Raw genomic sequence first — 21,447 nt, 5'->3', positions numbered from 1 at the left:
GTGCCATGTCCAGTCTTTTTTTTAAACACATCCAGAGATGGTGACTCCACCACCTCCCTGGGAAGACAATTCCAGTACTTTATTATTCTTTTGGTGAAAATTTTGTTCCTAAAATCAGGTAACCCTGGCCCCTACCAAAATCCATCAGGCAACTCTTCCTTGTCGTCCTTGGTGGAGATTGAGAGGAATGAGAGGCTTTGTTTTTACAAACAAACTGTGGGTCTGCTGGTAGATAAAACTAGCACTGAGAGATAAAAGAAACAATGGGAAAGAGTCCACTGATTGATGAATGGAAAAAGATATTTGCTTTTACAAATAAATTGTAGGTTTGCTGATAAATTAAACTGGATATTGAAAGACAAAAGAAACAATGGGAAAACCCTAAATACCATAAGAATTAAAAATTAAAAGGGAGGGTTGTACATTCAAGGGAAATCTTTGGTATCAGGCGTTCTGGGAAGTGTGAACCTCTCAACTTCAGCCAATGGGGGAAGAGAGAAGGGATATGTGGCTGGGAAATGAGGATAAAAAGGAAGCTGAGTCCTCCAAAAATTTGAGAGACCCCAGGGGAATGCCTCATGGCCTCTCCCTTTATTCAAATAAAGTAAAAGGACTCCTCTGTCTCCTTTTTGGACATAAACCTCTGATGTTTGCAGATTAATTTTCCTGACAAGATCACTTTCTTGCAACTGGATTGGAGGTCAGGTGATGCCATACAGCACTTCCTAATAACAAGCCTGCCCTCGTCCCAAATGCCCCAGCCACTGAGGTGATCTGGTGACACAATACAAAAGGGGACTATGGGGAGAACATATCACAATAGCATAGCTACACATCAACAAAACTCCTCTTATCATACTGGCTTAGGCTGGAAATAGGGGTAATTCTCTTCCCATCTGTCAGAGCTGGGGCAGTTCTTTTCTGTTCATTGGGCAGTTTTTTCTTTATCTCTTCCACAACCCATCCTCCCTCCAGGAGATCTCTGCTGTTCATGGCCAGTGAGTGTCCCTGCATGGCTGAGAAAATTCCATCATCCCATGGGGAGATGCTGTGCCCAGGGGGAGGAGCCAAGCATTCCTACCTGGATACAATCAGAGATTTGGAACACCACAGCAGCCTTTTCCACTACATTCCCCAGAGGAGCAGCTTTCTTCCCCACTGCATTCCCAGAGGGAGCCCAGGCCCATCTACACCACCACAGGACCTTCAGAGGAAAACTCCACCTTTCTACAGGATCACTGCTTCAACAGAAGCACAGCTGTCACTGCAGGAGGACTGCAGCCACCATTTAATGGGACTGCTGCCAACACCCTGACCCACAGGGTGTCAGGTTATATTCTGACTGTGTCAGTTGTCAGGTTTTTTTGTTTGTTTGTTTGTACTATTACATTTGGGGTTTTTTAGTTTTCCTAGTAAAGAACTGTTATTCCTGCTCCCATATCTTTGCCTGAGAGCCTTTTAATTTCAAAATCATAATAATTCGGAGGGAGGGGGTTTACATTTTCCATTTCAGGGGAGGCTCCTACCTCTCTTAAGCAGACAGGTGTCTTTTCAAACCAAGACACATACACATAATGTTCATCCCTTAATTGGTGAGAGCCAACCATTGCATTACCCGTCTATAACAGAATTAACAGGAAGCTGCAGATTCCAGGAACTCCTAGGAGGCAGTGTACATTTGTGTCTGTGCTGACTCACTGCCTCAGGAGACCAAAGAACAGCAGCAGTAGAAACAGCGAATCATGAGAAACTGGTCATTGTAGGATTAACTGTATTAGTGTCGAAAAGGGTGGGGCTCTCACCTACCACTCCCTGTTTAGTCACTTTACTAAAAGAAGTTTTGGTCAAAATGAGGCAAAAACTGAATTGTGACTCCCCAGTGATGAGGCCAAAGTAAAGTCCTGCAGGAAGGCAGAGCCAGAAATGCTGTGGAGAGCCAGGCTTGCTGCTGTTTGCAAGAGGGGGAGTGAGCACTGCGGGACGCTGCTCCCTGGAAGAGCCGTGGGCATGGCAGCAGCCCTCCTCCTTCATCTCCTGCTCATCCTGCAGCCTCAGCCAGAGGAGCTACTTGGCTCATGGTGAGGTGTAGGGGCAAGAAATCAGCTGGCTGGGCAGCGCCTCTCTGCTGTTTGACCACCTCTCTCCATACTGTGCAGAGGGCAGCAGCCTGCTTTGCACAGTTCTGCCCACAGCCAGCTCTGCTGGGCGCTCTGATGTGAGCAAGATTTTAGGGTCTGGGGCTGCCAGAGCAGATGGAACTGATTTGAAATCATGGGAGAAATAGAACTCTGTCTATTGTGTCTCTAAAAAAACAGCAGGTGTGAGCACAGTCACCAGTGAGAGTCTTGACAACTTGAGGCCGTGACAGAGCCAAGCCTTCATCCACAGTGACAATTGGCAAGAAAGTCTCATCTCAGTTTATCTCACAGCGCCTTTGGTTGGGTAGAGGAGCTGTAGGAGAATACACTGCCTGCCTGAGATGGAGGCCTGTACACCACGAGAGGTTTTCCAAGAGCAGATGGTACCCAAGCCCTGTCACAGTGACAGCACAGACATGACCGTCCCTTAGGACAGCACCTTTCCAACCCTGCTTTTTTTTTTCCCCCACCTCTGTTAGTTGTTATTTTTCTATTCCCATCCTTGTTTCCAGTGTTGCTGCTGCTGATTTCCACACCAGCCTATCAGCAGTGAGAAGGCAGAGGCCATTTACCTTTGTTGTAGACGTTGGTGGGCAGCTGGATATCACTGTAGGTTGTGTTCACCAGCAGGTTATTGAAATGCTCATTTGGCTCCAGAATGAATTCGTCCCCAAGCTCCACGTAATTGTCATTTTCATCCTTATCGTTAATCAGGAGAGAGTTGTAGTAATCAAACTGTTGATGAAGACAATGGGAAAGAGAAAGACAAAGAGAATAGCACAGACTATTACCAGCCACTGCCAGGGGCGGGGAGAAACACTCTCTAAAACAAAGAGAAGACATATGGAGAATCAGGGCTTCAAAGAGGATCAAAATGAGCCACAAACAAGCTATTACCAACTGGAAGCGTCAAGCTGCTCAAATGATGGTTTCTGGCCAGTTTGTTGTTTTCTTATGTCCATATGACCAAAAGCACTGTCAATGCCAGGAGCATTGCTTAAGAGCCACTCAAGAGCACAGGGGCAGGGTGGCAGCCTCCTGTGGCCCCTCAGATGTATTCAGGGGATTAGCTGGAAAGGTGAAGGGTCTTATGGGGGTCTGGCTCCCAGGTTTAGCACAGGACACAGCAGTGCTGACCTCACCCAGCCTGTCTCTGCAGCTGTCCCTTACTGAGCTCACTGCTGATGGACATTATCCCCTCACTCTGGCACCCCAAGCAGCAGGCACTCACCAAGAGCAAAGGAGCAAGCACAAGGTGCTCAATGTCGGAGTCCAGGACATCCCTCTGGCTGCCCCGAGACCCTGGCAGGGGCCTCAGAGACCTTGGCATGAAGTCAAAAACACCTGTGGCTTCCATTTTAGCCCGTGGAAAAAGCTCCCGGCTTTGTATGAGGAATTACAACCCACAAGGGTTTGAGTAATAGGTGAATTGACACAAGGTGAAAAAGTAGAGTTTTGGGATTTTTAGAACGTGATTCAGGGGTACAAGATGGAGGAATTTGGGCGTGTCCTAGCCGCCTTCTCCTTCTTCTTGTCCTCCACATCTTGGTGTGATGGTGACACTTTTCTATTGGTTTGAGGTAGAGACACAGTGTCCAACATAGACGATAGGTATTGGCATGTTATTGTAAACAGAGTACACATAACTTTTGATATAAAATGTAATCACTGCTCGAGAGGGCAGAGCAGATTGCCATGGCTTCTTTTCTAGATGGACCTCGGCAGGTCAGAGGAAAAATGTTATAGATAAGGAAAAATAAACAACCTTGAGAATTCGATCCTATGCATTTCAGACTCCTCCTTTGGCTGCATGGGCTGGGAGAACAAGGACTTTTACAATCTTGGGGTCATCCCAACACACAGAGACCCTGAGACTCAAAGACAGCCCCCGCCCATGAAGGTCACTGGGGATTTACCACCTACAGTCACTTTAGTGCCTCCAGAGCATTCTTTGTCCTTGGATAACCTATGTTTTTAAGATGTTTTTGCCGACTTTATCTGAGCCAGGTGTTATGTAAGGATTAGTGCTCAATCACCAGCAGCACTCAGAGTGTGCAAATACAGAGTCGTGTACCTCAACTCACCCATGCCCCTTATTGTGAATGCAGCTGACCCAACTAACATGGCTAACGGGACTCTTGGAAAAAAAAAAAAAGTTAGATGAAATTAGTAACCAGCTTGCTTTCAAGGAGTGTTTCATTTTTCCCAGCATTGAGACATGTACTTGCAGGGGTAGCCTGTCCTTCTGCTAAGCTGTCTGTGCTTGTACTGTGTATAGAGGACTTTCTTCCACAGCCTTTTCATTCCAGCTTCCCTCACCAGCAATAATCCCACAGCTTGGCCACAACGAACAGTTATTGAGAGAAAGCCAATTATCCAAATTGCTTGGACAGCACCAAAGTTTCACCTTAAGGGAAGTCCTGACAAGTGGGTGTCTGTCTGGTACAGAAAAGATGATGGGAGCTGTTAAGAAAGATGGTGAGAAACTCAGTTCATTTGGATTAACTGGCTTGCTGTGGGTATTTGTAACAGCATCCTCCTCAGTGTTCATTCACACTCAATTTTTAGCTCATTTTCCAGTCAAGTAACCCTCAAAGTGCCAGCTAATTTGCACTAAAACATCACATAATGACAGTGTTGGCCGTGCAGTAAAAGTAATGCCGAAAATATCACGCAGCCCAATGTCTTCCCAAATCCTTCCCCTCCCAGAGCCAATGGGACAAATATTTTCGGTGTTCCTAGGTTTGGGATCTGCCAAGGATGTCTCTTATTTGCAGCAGTCTCTGAGTGTCCTGCACAGAAGGCAGTGCCCGTTCTTTGGCTGCTCTGAGGACGCGTGCCACGTTTGTCACTGACCAGGATAAACTCACCTCCAGCGAGGAGTTGTACTCGTGGTTCAGGTCTGCATCTTCTGCTGCTTCCACCAGCCTCTAAAGCAAGCACACAGAAAGGAAGCTGAGTGGGTGCTGTGGCAAAGCCCTCCAGAAGTTCTTCCAGCTGCATCAGCGATTGCCCCCTCCACCACAACCACGTCTAAGGTTATAAACTTCCCTCTTTCCCTCCTTTCCTGCTGACCTGTCATTCTGTGCTACAATTTTGCAGCTTGGAAAGTACATTATTTGCAGCTATTTATTGCCAAGTGTATTCACACCTACTTACTCCAGAGTCCCTGCTAAACCCCAGAGCAATTTTAGATATCACAGGACATATACAAACAGAAACAGGTCCATTTAGAGAAACAACAGACAGATTTAATTCCATTTTCCATGAACCCTTCCAAAAAGCCATGGGAAAGGCATTTGAGCCCCAGCTTGATGTCAGTATCTCATCAAAGGAAAAGGCCTTGTGGGAGTCTCAGTCTGGCATTGTTACTGAGACAAAGACCATGACTGGATTTCGTAAAGGGCTCGGCGATGCTGTGGCCATTTATAAGCTCTTACCATTTATGGAAAGCAATAAAATCAGCCAGTTTTCTCCAGTGTGATGCTTCAGGGCACTAATTCTCAATTGGTACAGACTGGGAAGGGATCCAGCTAAACACGTACATGTTTTCAAGGTTGCACAATCAGCAACAGTCTCAGCAAAACTACGTTTTGCTCCTTCACAAAGGAGCAAAGGCAATCCAAACACTGGAGAAGTCTGGCTAAGAATTTAATGTTATTGGCCAAAGCTCTGGGACTAAATATGCCCACATTTCACTTGGAGATTCAAATGATGTGTTTCTGGATGACTTTTCCACATTAGAAGCCTTAAACAGTCAAGGCTCTGTGACTACAGAAATATGCTTTTCAGAGTAGGTAAATACACAGGAATATGATAAATCCTTAGATGCAGGAAGCAAGAGGGGCCAGAACGATTACCTGCTCTGATCTCCCACACTGCAACAGCTACAGACCCCTTGCCACCTCCTCCACACTTCCCCCATGTACACAGCTGGAAATCCAAGCACCTTCCTTGCAGCCTGCGCTCAGGAGGTGCAGAAATTCCCCTTGAGCCACACACACAGCTGAAACAAGCCCCTAGTCTTCAGCCACCAGAGCGCATTATGGAAGGATGAACTGGATTTTTCACTTTTGAGAGGTTTTCTTCCCCCCCCCCACCCCCCCCTTTTTAAACAGCTTGTCTCCTAAAAGAGTGCTCGTTCTCTCATATTTATTCCTAGACTTTGTTTTTGTCTTATTTTCTAATTTGAGCAGAGGGAGAAGCCAGCATCCCCTTGTCTGAACGCCCACATCCTCCCACCAGTGTCTGCTTAAAGCTCAGTGTGAGCAGCCAGCTGCACCAGCAGGCTCTTGCTTGGGCAGGGAAGTCCTCACACAACCCCTGCACCCACACACTCCTGGTGCAGGCAGGAGACCTGTGCCTGCTGCTCCGGGGCTGCCAGGACACAAATTCCTTCCCAAAGCCCCAGAGGCAGTGGTCATACCTCAACAGCTTCCACCTTCCTGCGGAGCATGCTCTCCATCTGCTCCGAGAACTTCTTCACCAGCTCCAAGCCATCCACCTCCTTGATTTTCAGAGTTGGCTCCACATCTTTGTACTTCTGCTCAAGGGAAGGAAAAAAATCCTGCTGAGCAGGAGGTTCTGAAGGAGAGGGATGAACCTGTCATTCCTAACTGGGTATTGTCTTTGTGTTGAATGAAACAACTCTGCTCTGATTTTATCACCTTCCATCTTTGTATTTCCCCCTTTTCCACCCCATAATTCAGGATGTGCAGATCAGTGGCCATAACTCAAAGCACTTTGACCAAGTAGAAACAACTGATCCAACTGTGAGCTTGTGGCTGTTGAAAGGAGCAATGCACCTGGAGCAATTAGTGCCTACAAATGAGAGAGAAGCAGAAGGCCAACTTTTAAAAAGCCAAACCATGCGCTGTGATGACACCCACAACAGCATTATGCACATCACACACCTTAAGGCCGAGGGAAAAGCAGGGGAATGGAGCAATGTGCTGTCACTGCAGCTCCTCCTATGTCACCTGTGCTCTGGGGCACTGGTGTCCTGGCAGAGCAGGGGCTGTCCTGCCCCAGAGCCACCACATCTCTGAGGGAACTTGCCAGGTCTCCAGCAAGAAGGGTCTGCTCAGTGCTTACGGGGGAGACTGCCAAGGAAAGCTGAGACAGACAGGTATGATGCCACTTATTGGGCATAATTTAGGCCAAGAGCACCGCAGAGGCAATTCCCCAAACCTAGGAATTATAAGCATGGCTACTTGGTGCTACCTCCACGGGGACAGGTGCTGTAATGAGGAGGATCTAGATCTGACAGCTTTAGTTTATTCTCACCAAGTTTCATATAACCTAGGAATTAAAAAAACCCCAAGAGTACATCTAAACTGTGTAACCATCATCTGCCTCCTTAAGTCTGCTCTTTTAAGACTGGCTAAAATGGTCTTTATTTCTCATTTCCAAAAAATCCCACAGCTAACAGAGATAGCAAGGAAGAAAGATTAATGAAACCTGTGAAAGGACACGGGACAATTAACTTATTTCAGAAAAGACAGAGCCTTATCTCCTGAGCAATGTGGAAACACAAAGGCAACCAATGGCAATTCCCTGGTCCCTCATCATCAGTTTTGTCCGCAGTGTGTACAGCCCCCCTCTCCATCTTCATGTTGTATTTGCATCAGAGCAGCAACCTCAGCCAGGGCAAGGAGATGGCAGGGGCTCCAGTGACACTTCTGAATTAGAGGGAAGCAGCAGGGAAAGGACTTTGCATGTCTTTAGGGTGAGCCCGTGGGGTCCCTTTTGTTCAAGAAGCTCCTTGGCCATCCGGGAGGGCGGCTGGGCACAGGCAGAGGAAGAAATGCCTCGAGGATGGGGCAGGCTGGGGAGGTCAGACAGAAATAGCAGCAGCATCCAGCCCACAGCAGGCAGGGCAGGGAGGCTGCTCGCTCTGTCTGGCACGATTAACAGCAAGGGTTTTACTGGATTAGAAACGCCAGGCCTTGCATCCCCTCTGCTGGGGAGCTGGGGCAGGCAGGGGAAGCAGCAGGAGGAGGGATTGAGCAGGAAGGCTGGGGTAACCACGCTGCCAGAAGAGAAACGTGCAGCCACAACCCCCGACCGCGGTCCCTGGCTGGTGCTGAGACCGCAGCACACACGCCCAGCTGGTGTCTGTCCCTTCAGCTCCACATCACGGTTCTGCCAGGAGAGAAGTGATCTCTGCCAGGCTGGGCTTTAATCAGGCCCTGCTGGGGGGAGGAGGGTAATCTCTCCTGGGAAAGCTCACCAAGGGGGGGACACAGCAGCACGGGCAAGCACGTGCTGCACAAAGTGACCTGCCACCAGTTACCTCGTACCACAGCCTCAGTTAAAAGCAACACGGCTTTTCCCCCCTCTCTGGTAATTTTTTTTTTTAATGTGCTTTTGACATACTCACAAGTAGATGTTACTGGGGTAAAAGTAATCACGAGAAATCAAAAGCAGTCTGCTAATGGCAAGCATGTCTCAGCCCCGAGATCTAGCCAGAGATGGGAAGGGAAAAAACCCAACCCCCAACACACAAAAAAATTTCTGCAAGTTCCAGTTCGCTAAGGAATACACCAGCTTTGAGCTCAAATCCTATTTGAGCTTTTTTTCCTACAAATGAACCAGCTACATGCCTGTATTCCTGCCATGGAAATCTCTGCCTATTCATCCAAGATTTCCTAATGGTGGGCAACAGAGTTGTGATTTCAATACTGTCACTACTGGCATGTAGTTGGCCAGGATCATCCTGTACAACCTGTGCTTGGGGTTCAGGCTATCAGATCATTTCAAGTTTCAGAACAGGAGAACTGGCTGGAAGGATCTGATGTTTGAAAAGAGGCCAAAAAGTTAGCTCAGCTCTAACAGAAAACCTTTTCTTGTTCATCTAGCACTTAGCATTCCCTTAAAGCAGCAGGAGCAATTCATTAAGATTCCCCTTCTGCCGTGACGGGGGTGGTGATTTAAAAGTAGAATATCCAGAATTCAGTATCCTAAGTTTTATCTGTGAACAGAGATATGTCATCAAATATATATTCTTGTTCCCACCTCCATAAAATTCAGCCTATTGAAGTACACAGTGCTGCATTACTCACTGCTAGTGGAACTAAATTAAGAGTGTGAAAGACATTCCTTTAATCTTCACCCAGGAAAACGTCTTGACTGAACTTCTCAAGTTTGTCTGCTCTTTGCCGTGTTTTTTGGGCTTTCTAATAACAGCAGGGCAAAGCTATGATGCAGGGTAAAAGCCTGCCCTTGGGGATTCAAGGGATGTCTGTTAGCTCACCAGGTCTCTGGGGATAATAAAGCCTGGTAGGAAGTCAGCTAATTGAATTTGCAACATGATTTTAGGGTTCTTCTGGAGGAGACAAACAAAAAAGTCCAAAGAAAACGAAGCAAACTCAAAACCACAAAAGTATGACAAGTATTAAAGACAAAGTTTACATACAAAGCATTCAGTAACTGAAAAATTATGACTCTCACAGCAACAATAAGCTGGTTACTTCAAGACCATTGGGCACGAGGGAGACATGAAATAAGATACAAACTGAGATAACAGCACCTTCTGCATTTCCTCAAAGACAAAATGCCTGTTGGCTTAGACAAGTACTGAGAGAAGAAATCACCTGGACCTCTGTACTGTGCTCCCCACCCTTCTGCTGGTCTGGGCACAACCAGGCATACAGAGAAATATTTGATGTGAAAAACAGGTAATAGCCCAAAAAAGAGAAAGGTGCCTGGGGAGCAGGTAAATCCGTGTGTTTAGCTTCTAGACTTTGGTGTGTTTGGCTCCCCAGGCCTAACATGCCCACAACTCTGTGCCAATGAGATGATCTGCATAAAGTTATTTGGGGTCTGCCAGGGTGCATGAAAAGGATATTTAATAGTAAAAGATCTGTCTGCATCCACTTGTAGTGCTGGAGGTGCCAGGGGTGCAGTGGGAGCCCTCTTGGGATGGTCCCTGCTTTGAGATGATGCATTGTGAGAAGGTGCCAAACCTACCTAAAGAAAAGGAGGCTGAGAGAAGGACTGAAGTGAGTGCTGGCTGCTTCTCCCCTATTTCCTTATTTCCCAGGGAAACAGCAGGAGATGAAAAAGCTCAAGAAGTGGGGTTGAAAGATAAACTTGAACTGCTTAAACCACTCAAGTTAAGTTAGGGCAGAACACAACACGAATTTAGGAGATGATCCTCTGCTGGAGTGTTTATAGAGCAAGGCTGGATCAAGCTCATCTGTACCCCCTGCTCAAAGTGACATTTTCCTTCTGAGTCACAGACACTGTCCCCTTTGCCTCTGGGAGCTATGGCCTGGGGACCCCAGGGGACAACAGGCAATGCAGAAGCATCATCAAAACTGCTAAAAGCTTAACTTTTGCCTGCGTCCACATCCTGCTGCAGCTGCCTCAGTTAGTGCAAGAAGCACCTTTATCAGGGCTGGCAGCTTTTTATTGCAGGGTGACTCTTTCCTCCCGAGAAGAGCTGGTGATCAGCACAGACCTTGGTGATGGATGCTGAAAGCCTGTCCTGGTCCAGCCTAGCAAAGTTAACACTACAGGATATGATCCCTTACTCCAGGCAAAAAGCAACACTCTGGGGACAGGGAAACAGGGCTTAGCAGCAAGGCAAGGAATGAGATACCCAAATCCTGTGTTTTGCGTGGGATGTGGGTATAATTGCAAATATGAGGACAGAAGTCAGACACCTAGAAGGTGTAAGGGGCAACTCATGGTTTGTGTTGGAGAATCAGAGAAAGAGTAAAGAAAAAAGAACCGGGTAGCCACAAAGCGGAGTGTGCATTCCTTTGGATGCACTCAGCAGCCACCAGTCCCCCAGAGCAGCACTTGGGAGGTGCAGAGCAGAGATCCCCAGGTCTGAAAGAGGAGCAGCCATTCACCACTGACTTAAGGAAGCTTCTCTACAGCTGCAAAAGGGACCATTTGTTTAAAGCCCCTGGAGCTACACCCTTGAATGCTGGTAGAGAGTTTACTGCAATAGTGCCTGTTTGGTGAACAGGCCAAGCAAAGCTTTGCCCCCCTGGCTTCCAGGGCACCTGCCTGAAGCAGTCTTAAAGGGCAAAATGCAAAGAATTGATAAACAACTGGCTGAATACGGATGAGAAAGCAAAAAAAAAAAAATATATTAGTGTCAGCTGGAGAGATCCAGGAGGGACTGATGGGGTGACAATGAGCAGGTGAGTGATGAGTAGCAGAGAGGCTTAGGAAAGGAGGAATGAAGGGTCAGCATGGGAGAGCAGGAAGTGATCATCAGAGGGGAAACGTGAGGAGTGCTGTTAAAAAGTGTTTTTAACAAAAAGTACAATTAAGGTGGTGCTCAGCAATGGCTGATGAAAGCAGGGAAGGCAATGAATGGATCTCCCTCTCCAGTTCATGGAGAATGGCCACAGGGCATCACTCTGGGCTTAGGGGTGTGGAGCTCCGTGGTTTTAAAAGACAGCTGCACACCAGTGTCTTATTCTTTCCTCCACCCTGGGGGGAGCCTTGGAAGGCACGTGGGGAGGTGACACGAAGCAAAGGGAGCCCTCACAGGTTTTGCCTACCTTCTGCAACAGGAGAGAGCCTGAATACTTAGTCACAATGGAGTACAGCTCCCCACCAAAGGCATCTGCCCAGGACTTCACCCTAAAAAAAAGGGCCAAAAGATGGAAAACCAGTGTTAATAATTCCAAGTTTGCAGAGCTGGTTACTTCTTCAGACTTATATAAAACTCCATCATCCTGAGCACAAACCCCTGTATTTCTCTAAGCCACTCCTCCACAGTGGCAATGTTTTGTCCCCAGACTCCAGCCAGACAAGCAGCAAGGCAGGAGGCAGTGCTGCTCTTGGACATTCTACCCAGGAGACTGGTGAGCAGGGAGAAACACTGAGTTCTGCTGCTCTCAGTCACTGTGCTTGGCGTGGAATTTGTCCCACCTAACTTCAGATGCAGAAATTTGTTCTTAGATAGCGTCTGAGCTCCTTCTGTTGCTAGCAAAGGGAAATTAATTGCTTTCTGCAGACACCTATTTGTCTCTCCTGACAGGCCCTGGGGTGAAGGGCTAGACACCCAGTGCCAAACCTGCTGAAGAGAAATAAGTGTCAGGACTTAGAGAAAGTGTCATGATTCACCCCTTGGATTCAGCTCCTCCAGCAGAGCAGGCCAGAGACTGATGAGCCTGACAAATTCTCTGCTCTCACTGGTGGTGCTGCTGCCTGATAATGCCACAGCTGATTATGCACATTGTCATTGTAAAGCACCCCCACTTGTGCCATCCTGGAAATAATGGATGGCAGCGATCCCACATGGAGAACATCTGGATGCTGAGGAGCAGCCTGAACACTGAGCCATCCAAATCTAAATGGGTGGCTCCCCAAAACGGACAGAGCACTTAATCAGCACTTGCATGAGCCATGTTAGGCAGCTCCACCTCCATGCAGCTCCCTCAACAAGGATTCACTTAAGAGAGATTTATTTAATGCAGTGAGTGGCCTTCTCCACTGACCAGAATACACCACTTATTTAAGATGTGCTGAGTCTTACCTACAGCTTCCAGGGGAGCTCTTCGAGTCCCAGGCAGGCTTTAACCTCAGGGCCTGATTTCCCAGTGCATTGCACCACAAATAACACAGCCACAGAGATGAGCTCAGGAGAAAAGCCAGCACAGCAATGGTGGAATAATCACAAGAGCCCACTTCAACCTAGGAAAGCCTGCTTAGACTCCCCTCTTGCACACAGGCTTTTTTAAACACATAGGGGATGATTTGGAGCAAACACAAAGCTTCAGCTCTGTACCTCTCTCCACTGCTATAAAAAAAGCATAAGAGAGTGGGTGCCTTTTTAAATCAATCCTTAACTGGCAATGAGGCATTCATATTTAACCACTCAGTGTGAACTAGCACCAGCTGAAGTCAATTTTTTTTTTTTTTTAATTTTATTTTTTTTTTTTTTATTGTGCTCTGCATCGTATTTTGAGAGCCAGAGCTTTTATCTCATCATTTCATCCTTAGAGAAAAAAGAATACAGATATTTTCTAGAGACCAAGATTTCTTGGACTATATCAGAGTTATTCTAGCAAGTTTAGAATAAAAGAGGAAACGAGAAACAGGGATCCCATGGGATGCTTTCCTGTTTGTTGTAGTGGTGACTAATCATTCCCCTAGATATGAGGATCTCTGGATCAACATTTAAATTGATGCCCATCTGCTGCTACTGGCTTTATAAGTTTTATGTAGGAGATGTTTTGTCCTGAATTTAACTAATATTCTCCAGTCTCCTCGCCTTTTATTGCAGAAAATAAGAACCTAAACATGAAGGGATAGTAATTTTAGCAGGGATGTTTATTTCTACCCCATTTCCTTCCCCCCACCTCTGTTTTGTGTCATATGTGTAGTGTGCCCCTCCCTGTACTCCTTCCAGCCCTCAACATTCTTCAACCCAGCAGGGTGGAAGAGTCTGTGGTGTTAATTTCTCATTAGTGGGTGCAGTTGAGCAACTTCTTGAAAGTTCTTGAAACTCCCAGTAACAGCAGAACTTGAATAAAAAAGGGGTTTGTATAGTTTTGGGATGTCCACTCTGGCTCAGGGACTGGTATTTCTCAAAGCAGGGGAAGAACGAGGCACAAAGACAGGGGGACCAAAGAGAGGGCCAGAGACTGGCAGCTCTGGAGGACTGGTTGGAAAGTTAAGGGGCACAGAGGAATGAGAGGGCTCAGAGGTCTCAAACCTCTGTGTTACAGGGCTAAAGTTTGTGTCATTAAAAATATCTGGTGGCATTTCATGGAAGTTGAAAAGCAGGAAAGTGAAGAGGCAGAAATACATTGGCATTTACATATTTAAAAGACAATTATTTTCCAGGGAAATGAGCAACCTTAGAATATTGGGAATTTAAGGGCAGCCTGCTGAACTTAAATAGGTTCCCTTAATTTTTTTTTCATAAGCAAGCAAGAGAAAAGGTCAGTCTGAAATTCATCAGGTTGCAGGGAAATTTCTTTTAAGGTCTCTGGCTCTGTCCAGCTCCAGAGCAGGTGTATAAAGGCAACAGGAGCAGCCTAAGGAGGCCACACCAGGCTGATCTTTGCCTTTCCCACCAGCATTTCCCAGTGCTTCTATTAGCCCAAGAAGAAGCAGCCCCAACTCCTCACCACTATCCTGCCCACGCCGTGCCCTGCGGGCGAGCGGAGCTGTGTCCAGTGGGGCAGAAGAGGTGCTTTGTGTGCTGAACTTGCACCCCAGAAGCATCCCTAGGAACTGACTGAGCAGATTTTTGCACTGCTGGAGTTAGAGATGAGTGAGCTCTGGAATGAGCTGGCGGTGATCCAAGCACGATGCAGCAAAGCCAGACACAGCTTGGGAAGCAGCACAGCCCGACTGAGCCTTGTGTCACCTCACCCTGATCGAACCCAGCTGCTGCTTGAAGGACTCTGCTTTTGTGTCCCCAGAATGTCCCCGTGTAACCCATGAGACACAGCCATTTTCTGCTGACTTACTCCCTCTGGGGCTCTGGCCAATGTATTTCTTTACTGAAATTTCATTTCAAAAGGGTGACTTTTGTGTTTTGGTTAAATTCATGAGTGGATTTGAAACACCAGGGATTAATTCAGCCATCGCTCTGGTTTTAGTACCAGAGGAGAAAAGCTCTTTTTCTATTGTTTATTCTTCATTCTTGTACAGGAATAAGTTCCAAATGGTGCAAAGTGACGTAAATCTCTTTTTTTTTTTTCAGTAGTAAAGGGCTATCACATTATAACAAAACACATCAGAAAAGGTTTTGGTCAGAGATTGTCTGCCTCTAATCCCTGCTCTTGTATTCAGTGGCAAGAACAGCAGAAAGGACAGGCTGGCTTCTAAATGCCACAGGCTTCACTGCCAAAAGGTATTCCTATGTGGTATTTATCCTGGACATGGAAAGTTGATTTGCGTCGTTTGAAGCTGGCAGAAGTTGGATTTTATCTTGTGTAACCTCTGTGTCCTTTCTGTGAAACCCAGATCAGAAGCACTTTTGCTGGGGAAGGGCTTGACAGTGCAAGAACAGGATTGGTAGCAAAGTTTCCTGAGACCCTCCTGGATAATGTCAGTGCAGCTCCTGGTCAGATGGGCTGCATTGGTGGCACATCTCTGAGGGCCTTATTGGCAATTTTTGAATAGAAAACATTTCCCCAAACGCAGGCAAGGGTTTAAGCTGACTTGAGTTGATTTTTCAGACGTCTCCTTCTCAAACTGGCTGGCAGCATTGTATCCTCTCCAGACCAAGCTGCTGTCCTGCACCCACAACCCTATCCCAGCACCCCAGAAGCTGCCCCACAACAGCTTTTACCAATGGCAGTGCTGACATTCCTAATCCTTAAAGGATTTAACTTGTCCAAATCAGCTTAACAAGGTGAAGTTTTTATAAACTGGGGTTGCTGAGAGCTGTTGGGCTCCTGGGGGGGTGCCAGGGCTGCGTTGCTGGTGGGGGAGCCACTTGTCACACCGACACACGCAGGCCCATCCCTCACCCCAAAAGATGCATCAAGAGTCCCTGCATGTGCACTGCACGCACAAACCACGGCTGGGTGTGCTTTGTATTGCAGCTCAGCTTCTCATTCCTTCGCTCCGGAGCTCTGGGAAGGGCCATTACGCCTTTTGTAGAGAGGTGGAGCCAGCACAGGCAAGAAGTGCTGAGGCCTCTTTGCTGTGTTCAGCCCCCTCTCACTGACATCCTCTGACAGCCCCACACGTGAACAAACACGGCTTGTGTGTATGACCCAGACCCTTTTCAGCCAGCAGTGATCAATGCAAGGGACCAAAGCTTCAGAGCTGCAGACCTTGCTCTGCACAAAGAGGTGTATCATTGCTCAAACACCGCGTGTGCTCCTTGCACAGCCAGAACCTGGCCAGGGCTGGGCATCCCTTGGGTGCTCCTGGCATCCTGAAACCCAGCAGCGCCTCCTGAAACCGCTCTGCTCAGCTGGGAGCTGCCAGACTGGGGCCACTCACGTCTGCCTCCACGGTGGGATCTCTGCAAGTTGCAGCAGCAGCAGCAGCGGGGCTTTACAAACGTGTCTTTAAACTGGTTTTGCCTTCTACTGCCCAGTGCATTAAGCAGAGCATTAACAGATGTACTTAACTAAAGGAGATGAATATCACTGCTATGCCTGACGAGTGGGGAAAAAAGAGAGTGGAGAGCATCCTAGTCTAGACCTGGGCACAGAATCGGTGGCTCCCACGTCCGTGTCCTCTGCCAGGAGCCAAGGAAGGGAAGTGCCACCCCCTGGAGCCATGTGCCCCTCCGGAGGAGCCTGCCCCCGCCGCGCCTGCCGCTGCCGGGGAGGCATTCCCACCCGCCCGTCCGTGCCCTCGGCATCGCCCGCTGCACGCCAGCAGCACAGAGGAACACTCACGTCTCCAGCGGGATCTTCGTCTGGGCCCTGGCACAGGGCGGGAGGCAGAGCAGACAGAGTATCATCCAGGGGACGGCGCAGGGCCCCATCCTCCAGGCACCGGCCATCAGCAAGGGCTCCGGCCGGCGGCATGCGGAGGCTCCCCGCCCTTCCTGCTGCCCCGGGGCAGCTCCCCCGCGGCCCTCGCCATGCTGCCGGGCTGGGAGCCCTGTCGGTGCGGGGCCGAGCCCCGGGGGCACCGCGGCCGCCTCTGCCCCGGCAGCGCCGCCGCGGCTGCCGGCCGCCGTCGGGGCTGTCCGGCCCGGGGCACCGAACCGTGCGGCAGCTGCGGCCGGGAGCGCGGCCAGGGGTGCGGAGCGGCTCCGTGTCCCGGCTAGGGGAGCGCGGCCAGGGGTGCGGAGCGGCTCCGTGTCCCGGCCCGGGGAGCGCACCCAGGGGTGCGGAGCGGCTCCGTGTCCCGGCCAGGGGAGCGCACCCAGGGGTGCGGAGCGGCTCCGTGTCCCGGCCAGGGGAGCGCACCCAGGGGTGCGGAGCGGCTCCGTGTCCCGGCCCGGGGAGCGCACCCAGGGGTGCGGAGCGGCTCCGTGTACCGGCCCGGGGAGCGCAGCCAGGGGTGCGGAGCGGCTCCGTGTCCCGGAGCGGCCGCGCCAGGAGGGAGCTCCGCGCTGGGAGCTGCAGCGTACGTAATCCCCTGCCAGCCCTTAATCCCCTCGCCGAGCAGCAGCAGCCGCCGCAGATTTAGGGAAGTGGAGTGGGATAAAATCACCCGGGATTACTCTGATTCCTGAAGACGGGTCTTGGCTTCTCCAGCCGGAGGTCAGGCCGTGCCTGCTTTAAAGGGGTCGCATCCACATCCCCCAAACCCTTCCCTGACCTTTGATCTCTGCCTAGCGGGGCCTCCCCGACCTGCAGGATGCTGGCGGGTCCCTCCTGGAGGTTGTCCCAGCGTCATCTCCTGCCCAAAGGGGATCGGGGCCGGCACCAGGAGCGTGGGGGCAGCGGGGGAGCCCTGAAGGTGGCAGCGGGTCCGTGGAAAATGAGAAGGAAAGCAAAAGAGACATGAAAGAAAGGGCTCTGCCAGTTTCGACTGATTGCCTCCTAAAGTGAATGATTATTTATTAATAGCCAGACCTTTCAGTTTGGCCAACATTCACTTGAGATTGCCATCCCCTGGTCTGTGTCTGGAGAGCCATGAATCAAAGGAGCCCAATTGCTGAGCTTGATGAATAGCAGGAAGCAGCAAACTGCACGCTCGGATGAGGGACACACTGTGGAAGCTCATTATCATCATGAGAAATATGAATTATAAATGCCTACTGATATGGGAGCAGAAAGAGCATAAATTACCGCTTCGACCTGTTGAACAGCTTGACTCAATGGCTATCAATTAAGCCATTTATTACAGCACCTTCCAATCATCTTCTGCACATTCACAAATGGCTTGTTTAATGCAAAATGCAAATGTTTAATGTAAAATGCAATGTAAAATGCGAAGCCACACTAGATGGTTGGGTTTCTCTAAGGACATGGAGGGGGAAGCTGGCTGTCAGAGCACTGAAATAAAATTAAGGCCCGTAGTATAGATGGCAACTCTAAGGAAAATTAACTGTATCCCAGCCAAAACCAGCACAGATGCAGTTTAAATGGGATAATAGAAGTGACAGAGGAAATACTGAAAAGGGAATAAAACCAGGAAATGTTGAATAGAGGTTAAATTGTTTGATGAAGAGGCTAAAAGCCTGTGGTAAGGAATTAAGTAATTCCAGGAATAACTCACCTCAGGATAGGATGCTTTTGTCATTTATTACAATATTTACTCCAGACTGAATGTCTTCTTGAGAATTACAATCTTCTTCAAGCAGAAGCTGTGGGCCTGGAGGACATAAATTTTTCTTATGTTTTTAAGTCTGCGCAAAGGGTTACACAGGAAAGTCAAAATGGTTCTTTCTGACCTTAAAATCTACAAAAGAATCAATTTGTACACAACAAACACTCAAGAGACAGTGCCTTTAGCACATCACATGGCTGCACAGCAGCTGCCTGAGCCAGCTTTGGAAGGCAACAGGCAGAGAAGATCTGGGGCTATGTAATTCACCTTTCCCAAGTGGCCAAAATGTGCTGCCTCCTCCTGCCCCTGCAGCTGGAAAATAGGAGAAAATTGCTCTTAGAGGAGCTGGGAAGAGTGACAACAAAGGCTTCATTTGTCTGTGCTTACCAGGATTAAAACTGAGGGGTGGCATCCAGGGTGACAGGCTTCCCTGTCCGGATGCTTGAGGGAAGAGAGGATAAAAATTCACATTCTGGAAAAAAAAAAAAAAAAAAAAAAAGAAAAAAAAAGAAAAAAAAGAAAAAAAAGAAAATCTGAAATGAGATCTGAAGGCAGGACCATCAACATTTTAGATAACATTTTCTCTCCACTTCGCAAGGAGCCATATAAATTGTTATTGTGAGCGATTTTTGCAGGATCTCTTCTGTTACCCTGTGTGCTGTTTGCAGCTGGGACCCAGGTTAATCCAGAGCCCTTGTCTGGGTGTGTTTGGTAACCCCTGAAACATTGGTAGAGAAGGCAATGAGACAGCAGCACGCTGAACTGGGAGATCCAAATCCCTTTATTTGGATTTATCTCATTTACTGGATATATCTCACTTAACCCCTTAATGATCTAAAATTGCAAGGAAGTAAGATTGGAAGATTAAATGAAAATAGCACTGAAAACTGAAGACCCCAGGTGCCTGGAGGGGCCTTAATGGGATTAGTGTGCATCCAGTTGCTTCTGCAGAGCTCAGCCTCCACCGTGTGTGAGCACAGTTGGAGCAAGGGAAGGAGATAACAGCAGGGGCTGACTGGGGAAAAAGAAAATTAAATCTGTAAGAAAGAATGAAAGCAAATACATAGCAAGGAGTGAGAACTTGAGGCTGCAAGAGATACGAGGTGAGCAAGTGCAGCATTTTGGAGCTACATTTGCAAAACCATGAGGCAATAAAAAAAAAATACCAGTGTGATTTTGTGCTGTAAACACAGGCAGGGGAGAGATTTACCTGCTCTATTTATTTCTGGTTTGACTAAAGCCAGAGTTTGGATTATCATGTTATGGGAAGAGACTGGCAAATGTTACGACCAGGAAAAGAACAAATCTCACCAAAAGACTGGTTAAGAAGTGTAGTCTCACAGTGGGATACAGATGAGGAGAATGTATGTAAAACAAGCCATGATGGGAATAAACAATGTGGCCTTGTTCCCAGCAGATGCATTTATCTGAGATTGTAACCTTGTGCCTCTCATTATCTCTTGATGGGGCAACTTAGATGAGCATCTGGGCACAAAATCTCCTTTCTACCCTGGTCAAATAGCCATGACCCTGTGTTTTGAGCTGGTGTCCCGCTGAGGAGACACGAGGATGGTGTCTCTGCCTTGTGTGAGCAGGTGTGACCATTCCCCGGGGTGGTGTGGAAAGCAGGCAGGCAGAGTTTTGCCAATACTGCAGAACCCAATCTCTCTGTCCCAGCAGCTGCCAGGGGAGAGGATCCTTGCCAGAGGCGGTGATGGAAAAGTACTTTTAGTCACGGTTTTACTGACTGGTCATGCAGATCTCTGGGGATCGAGCTTCAGCGCTGTGGAGAGTTAGCAACCTCTGCAAGCTGAGTTTGCAGGGGTGTGGATTTGACGGGAATGGGAAGCAGCTGCTCCTGCACGAGTGGTGGCGCTGGAGCTGGAGCAGGGGAGGTGTCCCCAGCTGAGTGCCGCCCTCCCAACCCACTTGGTGCCATCAGGACCTGTGCAATCCCAGCTGAGCTCTGGGAAGCGGGATGATTTGGAGCACACGTGTCCTCCCAGAGCCCACATCACACCCGGGGGCTCTGTACATTTCTGCCTGCAGACCCATTCATCTGCAAGCCACATGCTCTCCCTGCAGTTTATAGAAGCAGCCACATAGGTGTCATATTAATTAATGCCTTCAGCTGGTTACTTTGCCTTTTTTTCCTTTTTAGTTGTTTTTTTTTTTTTTTCCACAGCTCCGCTCTAAATTTAGACTTGTTTAAATACTCCAAGATGAAATGAGCATTTTTTAGAAATTTGTTTTTGCTAGCAGCATTTTAAGCCCTCATCAGACACAGTGTTCATTCAGGGCACAGAGGGAGACGCCAAGGGAGAGCAGAATGCACAGGAAACAAAGAGCACTGGAGCATCTTCCCGCCACCTCTGAAGCCATGGCAAGAAAAAGAAGAATGAATTAAAGAAAAAAGAAAAGTAAGTGAAAGTAGATACTCCCCCACAAGAATGCAGCTTTCCTGTGTGCTGCCACAAAAGCAGCCAGAGGGAAAGTGAACTTCATCCTTCTCTCTCCACTATCAAAGGGTTAAACTTAATCTTTTATATTTCAAGTCCACCTGAAGGAAGTTGATTAAGAGAAAGGGAAATCCCGTTTTAAAAGAGATTAAAGTGTTTTGTGGTAAACTGGCTGCACTAGAACAGCTTTCCTGGGGAAGGAGGCTTTGCTTTGTGGGGAGCCCCAGGAATTTTGGTGCATCAAGTGGCTGAAGAAATGATGGCAGTCATTCTGCCAGTCTGTGCTGCAAAGACACTTGACTCAGTGCACGTCTAGCAGCATCATCTGTGCTGCCAAATCCTTTGTATTAAAGGCACGATGACCCTGTTTGGGGAACTCGCTGCAGATCCCTCCTCCTCTCTGCTCACTGTGTCACTGAGGATTCAGGATTTTGCAAGGTTATCAGGACAGAGGTATTTGGGCCAAATTAAAGTTGTTCCAGCCTGGCAGGGCTACAAAAAAGGAGGGTCCCTCCTTCATCTGTTCCACTGTCAGGGTCAGCAAGTGGGGAAGGCACAGAGATGAGTTCACAGAGATCATAGTTGCCTTTATGATCCGATGTTACTGGTTCACCTACTTGCTGAAATCCTGATAAGGATTTATTAGGTCATGGCTGTAGGGTGTTTTGGAAATACAGTAA

At 48.2% G+C, this 21,447-nt stretch overlaps 1 protein-coding gene across 1 annotated transcript in view; it reads right to left on the bottom strand.

Moving 5' to 3' along the window:
* CACNA2D4 (calcium voltage-gated channel auxiliary subunit alpha2delta 4) overlaps positions 1-16,587 on the bottom strand; it is a 123,276-nt gene extending 106,689 nt beyond the window's left edge. The window contains exons 1-5 of the mRNA XM_053978342.1: positions 16,481-16,587; positions 11,663-11,744; positions 6,565-6,681; positions 5,009-5,068; positions 2,711-2,873 (exon numbers count right to left, since the gene is read on the bottom strand). Coding sequence (XP_053834317.1) covers positions 2,711-2,873; positions 5,009-5,068; positions 6,565-6,681; positions 11,663-11,744; positions 16,481-16,587 — 529 coding nt within the window. The remainder of the gene's footprint in view (positions 1-2,710; positions 2,874-5,008; positions 5,069-6,564; positions 6,682-11,662; positions 11,745-16,480) is intronic.
* Positions 16,588-21,447: the final 4,860 nt, after the last annotated feature.

This window comes from Vidua macroura, chromosome 5, assembly GCF_024509145.1.
Source record: "Vidua macroura isolate BioBank_ID:100142 chromosome 5, ASM2450914v1, whole genome shotgun sequence".
NCBI classification, from domain to species: Eukaryota; Metazoa; Chordata; class Aves; order Passeriformes; family Viduidae; genus Vidua; species Vidua macroura.
The sequence above is the reverse complement of the archived record's forward strand: the minus strand, read 5'-3'. Positions and strand labels throughout refer to the sequence as shown.